At 37.7% G+C, this 6000-nt stretch overlaps 1 protein-coding gene across 4 annotated transcripts in view; it reads left to right on the top strand.

Moving 5' to 3' along the window:
- NTRK2 (neurotrophic tyrosine kinase, receptor, type 2) overlaps window positions 1–6000 on the top strand; it is a 562954-nt gene that overhangs the window by 116424 nt on the left and 440530 nt on the right. For all 4 annotated transcript variants that reach the window (XM_006875883.1, XM_006875882.1, XM_006875885.1 and 1 more), the window contains exon 9: window positions 3891–3926. In XM_006875883.1, the coding sequence (XP_006875945.1) occupies window positions 3891–3926 (36 nt within the window). The remainder of the gene's footprint in view (window positions 1–3890; window positions 3927–6000) is intronic.

Raw genomic sequence — 6000 nt, 5'->3', positions numbered from 1 at the left:
ATTCTCTTGGTATATTGTGATGTGTTAATTTTCTTTGAGGTTGCCTTATAGTCCATTAAATTTTCTCTCCATTCAAGATGCCAGTGTTGGTTGTTATGCTATACCTCAGGCTTTAATTTAATTATTGGCCTGTTTTGTTTTTAAACTCTCTATCCTTCTCTACAGCCCTGTCCTGTCCTTTCCCATATTAAAAAACAGAACAAAAAACAAACTAATAAGAAAAGTTCAAGGTCTGCTCTTGGGCTGAGTAGCTGTGCGCATGCATGGTAGAAGAACCCACCAGTGGTGAAGATGGGGGGTGTCCATTCACTCAGGCTCCCCCTCTAATCACCGGAATGGAGGTCGGCAAACAGTGAGTGTGCCAACAATGACCAGATACCAAAAAAGAAAAAAAAAAGAAAGAAAGAAAAGAAAAAGAAAATCCGAACAAAGCAAAACTGACACAGTGTATTGTCAACTTTTGCCCCAAAGTTCCTGTGGTGTTTTTCTGTGGTGTTTCTGCTCCCCCCACTTTGTCTTGCTGTTTGGTCTCGCCCAAGATGTCGGCTCAGGGCCTCTGAGCCCAGCACGGCAGAGTCAAAAGTACACAATGTTTTACTTCAGCTCTAAGTTCCACAAGCTATAAGCCTTCAAACTTTTAAAATATTCCTATCTCTGTGGTTCTGAGTTTTGGAGCTCTGCCCTGGATCTGCTTTGCCTGGTAGTCTGTGGTATTGTTGATGGTGAACTTCACTGCACCTCCACCCTAGCCGCCATCAAGCCCCACCTTCCCTGACATATTTACTTTTGATCCTTCCACAAGTTCTAAATTTTCATACCTGGAACTCAATACATTGGATTAATCCAAGCTTCTTGGCTCTTCTTGTGGTTTGTATGTTACCTTTTTGGGACGAGGATGTTATTCGTATTCATTGAATGTGATTTAGAGAGTGATGCTCTGAATCCTGAGTCCTTTTGCTTTCTTCTGGGATTGTTGGTATAAAAGTTGAAAGATGACTGCAGGCGTACCTCTCACATGTATGGAGCATGAGAGCAAATCAGTGTCCAACTTCTCCCCATTTACCAGGCACATTCCCAGTCCTGGACAAACCCAAGCAATTTGTCTGGGACTTTTCCAATTTTCAAACTCAAAGTCCAGTGTTTAAGGTATACCCACAGACCTAGATAAACCAGATGGTTGGTCACCCTAGTACAAATGAAAGTCCACATCCTTATGTACAAATACTTGTTGGTGGTGGTAGTTATATGCTGTGGAGTCAATTCCGACTCATAGTGACCCTACCCTGCACAGGGTTCCTGAGCCTGTAAATCTTTATGGGAGCAGAAAACTTCATCTTTCTCTTGTGGAGCTGCTGGTAGATTCAAACTACTGATTTTGCGAGTAGCAGTTCAGCTCATAATCCACTGTGCTACCAGAGCTCCTTGTCCAAATACTTAAGAAGTTATGAATAAAGGTAATAAGCTGTTACTCAAAAGAATTTGTATTCTCTTACTTTACAAATGGAGTCTTGATATGACTCTGTAGGATATGCACTGAACTGAAAAGTTGATTTACCAGCCACTCTTCAGAAGCCCAATACAGGGTTTCTATGAATCAGAACTGACTCAATGGCACTAAACAACAGCAACTTTAACAAATGTATGTTTATAATGGCCTGTATTTGAAGTTAGAATTCACTGGTTCTTAGAATTCCGTGCTGGAACATTGGGGTTTAGGTAGAAGTAGTCCCCAGTCATGACCCCTTCCCCCTAATTTGGTTCTGTATCATGAAAGGCTTCACAGGTGAGCAAGTGGACACACCTGTCCTGCTTCCTAGCTTGGTCCTTACCACCTCTGTTGAGCCATGATCAACAATGCTCATACTGATGTGGCTTGTCCTTGGGCTGACAGATTTAGGGGAAAGAGCTGGATTGGCCTAGGAAGTAGGTTTGGGGCCTTTAGAGTTGGGGATTCCTTGTCCTGGGAGTGAGGTCTAAAAGTGAGATGTTGACTCTGACTTTCAAAGTACTGTGTAATTGAAGGAGTAACTTGCTCACTGGAGTTATGGAACCTTGCCTTCTACAGGACTGATAGATCCCCATGTTGTGGGGATATCAGTTGGCTGAGGGACTTTGCAAAGGGCAAACCCTTCAGAGGATGAATGGGTGCCCTGTAAATGACGGTATAAGGGGTGACACTGGGGTTTTGTGATGCTTTATTCCCTGAATTATCCCTCAGACTTCAGGGTAACATTTAAGTTTCTTCATCAGAAGTGATTCTAACAATACATTCTTAACAAAGAAGCCTGCAACCAACTAGTTTGAAATGGAATTTGGAATAATGAAACTCACCAAAATATACTGGGATCTATGACTTTACATCAGTTGATGCAGTTGCATCATGGAGAGTTTGTACAGGAAGTGAACTGCACAATTTCAGGCGATGCCATTTATACAGACCACAATATAAATAGAGCCCCTGGAGTGGTGCAAAACATAAATTGCACAGCAGTAGGAAGCACCCTTGAGCCATCCACTTAATTTTTTCCTTGCTAAGACAGTTATTCTTCTAGCTGAAATAACTTAAAGTTCTAATTTGAACATCCGGGCCACTTTTATCTGGTTCTTCATTTAGAGTCTAAATTTTAGACTAACATTGATTATCCACTGGGGAATACATGAATAGAAAACTGATAATGTTTCACTTTATTTTAAATAGTGTTTTCTGCTAAGGGTGTAGAAGTGAAATGAAAGCTGAGTAACCTTTGTGGTTTGCAAGTTTTACTTCTTTACATAGTATGTGAGGACTGAAAACACAAGGAGTAGCTTTTCAAAGTCTTCCAGTCACTTAAGTAATATGGTCATTTCATTTGCAAATAGGCTTTCTTATAGAGACCAAGCTAGTTCTGCTTGGAGAGTAAGTAGAAAATTTTGGGTCTCCAATTCTTGCTCATGCTGTGCAATTTTTTATTTAAAAAATATTTTTGTAATTCCTTGTGGGAATATTATAGCAGAATATTCTGATCATTTTAGTGACTACAGGCTAATACACCAAATTAAGTTGGAATACTTTCATGTCTTTCTGATACAATGTGTATTTATAATATTTTACATAGTCCTTTGCAGTCCTGGTTTGGTTCTGTAGGATAAGCACTGGCCTGCTAACCACAGGTTGGTGGTTCATACTCGCCAGCTGCTCCTCAGAAATTCTATACAGGTTCACTATGAGTTGGTTTCAACTCGATAGTACTTAATAATTACAACAGCATACATAAGCAATGTCAGTAGAGAAGTATATTTTGTTTTCTTGTGATATGTTAGGGCATAAATAGAGTTTATTCAGCCTTGAAGTTTCCCAGAAGACAAGTGGAAAGCAAAATTATGCTGTAGATACCATTATTATCATGGGTGGTTAGTACTGTATTCATGAATGCAAAGGACCAGGTAAAACATAATTGAAAGTAACCTCTAAACCATCAGCGAATAACAAAAATGGCATGACAATTGGTATCTGCCACTGGAATAAAAGTGCCAACATCGCAGTCAAAATAGCCAATCTTATCATAGAAATAGGAAAAAGAAAGAAAGAAAGGTGATCATAATTCATTGCTAAAATTTCTCCAAAGTAATTCATGGTTCCATTTTGGAAGGGTAGAGATTGGGAAACTGGAGAATGGAACAGAGTTAACACGAAGCAAATCGAAAACTTAAGATTTTATGTATGTTTCCTATAAAACAGTTTGATTATAAAGTCTTTTGTATAATATATATTGAAATCATTTTAGTTAAAACAGTTTGATTATAAAGTCTTTTGTATAATATATGTTGAAATCATTTTAGTTTGCGTAAATTAGTAATTTCTAAACTCCAAAATGCATACTTACGAATCTTTGTTTTGTTTTGCTTTTTAGGAGCAAATCCAAACTACCCTGATGTAATTTATGAAGGTAACTATCATAGCTCTTCATTTTACTTTTTTTTTTTTTCAAAATATCTATTTAAAATGGAATAAATCCACTGAAGGATGATGCTCAGTTAAATGTACACTTCAAGCATTACACACGACAAAACAGTATTTCAAAAAGCCATTCGATATTGATGGTCATTTTCCCTTGACACTTACAGTGCCTGTAAATAGCTCTTTCTCCTGCTCTGTTCTTGGAAGTGGTGAATCCATTCTGCTGTAGCAGACATTTTGTTTCCATAATTTGGAACTAATTACCTGTTTAAAAGCTATGAGTAGGAAGAGAAAGGAGTTAGAATGCTTCCAGTTATGATAGTGAACCTAATTCAAAACTATTCCTTGTGAAATAAGAAGTCTGGTTTGCTCTTAGGCTGGTTAAACCAGAGCAGCTCAGTCATCAGGACCTCAAGTTCTCTTTACCTCTTCCCTCTGCTGCCTATTGTGTTAGCTGCATGGAAGGCTATTTTCTCTTCTGGTTATAAGTTGATGTCAGCCAAGAGATACCATTCATATTGATGGGAGAAAGAAATAACTTCTGAAAGCTGTTTCAGTAGAAAAACAACTTTCTCAGAGACCCTCATGAAGCCCTCTTTGTATCTGATTCAAGACCTAATACAGCCATGGTCCATTCTCATTTCCATTATGATAATTTTTGTTGTGATGTGCCTTGGAGTTACTTCCGACTCATAGCGACCCTATACAGGGTTTCCGAGGCTGTAAATCTTTACGGGAGCAGAAAGCCTCATCTTTCTCCCACAGAACAGCTGGTAGTTTTCTAACTGCTGACCTTGAGGTTCTCAGCCTGGTTCATAACCACTACGTTAATAGGGCTGGGTTAACCATTGACTAACTCAACCCACCCCTGAAGATGAGCTCAGATTTCACTGAAGTGGATGGTCTCCCTGGGAGAAGAATGATACTTGAACAAAGTGTTTTGGGTTTGTTTGTGTTTTTTGTTGTTGTTGTTGTTGTTGTTTTATTTTTAGAAGGGTAGATCCCAAAAGGTCCATTGCATTAGCCTTGCACCAGATATTTACTATTTCTTTTTCTTGTTGTTGTTGTTGTTGTTTTATTTTTAGAAGGGTAGATCCCAAAAGGTCCATTGCATTAGCCTTGCACCAGATATTTACTATTTCTTTTTCTATTTTGACTGAATGCCTGGGATGCCTTACAGAGTGTGAAAACCCATCTTTTAGCAGATTTTCAAACCATCTTCATGGCCATGAGGTTTAGGGGAACCAAGAGACTGAATTTGTAGACATACCTTGACACTTAAGATTGATTAAAAGTTGGATTCATCTAGATATTATACACATGTGTACACATATATATTTCTATGAAGTAGTCTATATTTGTATTCTATACTTTATATAAGGAGCTCTGGTAGGATAGTGGTTATGAGTCAGGCTACTAACCTCAAGGTCAGCGGTTTGAAACTCCCAGCGGTTCCGAGAAAGATGAGGCTTTCTGCTCCCATAAATATTTACAGCCTTGGAAACTCTATACAGGGTCACTATGGGTTGAAACTGACTCGACAACACTTAACGACATTCTTTATATATTTATATACAAATATTTATTTTTTCTTTTAAATTATTCTATTTATATTTACTATGTGTGTGTGTTTAACTTGAGCTAATTTTAGCTGGGAAATTATAATGCCTTTACCTGCTTCATTCATGTTAAGTCATATTTCTTATACACTGTGATTTGGATGATTCTGTGTACATGATTTGTGTATTTCTTATTCTGTTTGTCCTTATTTGATTTGGAATAGGAATATCTCAAATCATAGGTGGGAAATAAGCTTGGCTTGTGATTTTACATTTTAAAATAATGGTTTGGACTCCTTCCAGTGACTTCAGATACTATTTTGGACTTTGGGACCAAAATGCCATGATATTTAACTATAGATACTTTGATTGTTTTGATTTTACATGAGTGGCTAGTTATAATCGGAAAGGGGAAAAATAAATAAGTAAATGATACCTGTAAGTATTTGAATGAAAGTAATGTATTTAAAAATATTAAAAATGAAAAGGGTGAGAATATGTTTT

The sequence above is a fragment of the Chrysochloris asiatica genome, unplaced genomic scaffold (assembly GCF_000296735.1).
Source record: "Chrysochloris asiatica unplaced genomic scaffold, ChrAsi1.0 scaffold00344, whole genome shotgun sequence".
Classification (NCBI taxonomy): domain Eukaryota; kingdom Metazoa; phylum Chordata; class Mammalia; order Afrosoricida; family Chrysochloridae; genus Chrysochloris; species Chrysochloris asiatica.
This window is presented reverse-complemented; position numbering and strand designations above follow the sequence as displayed.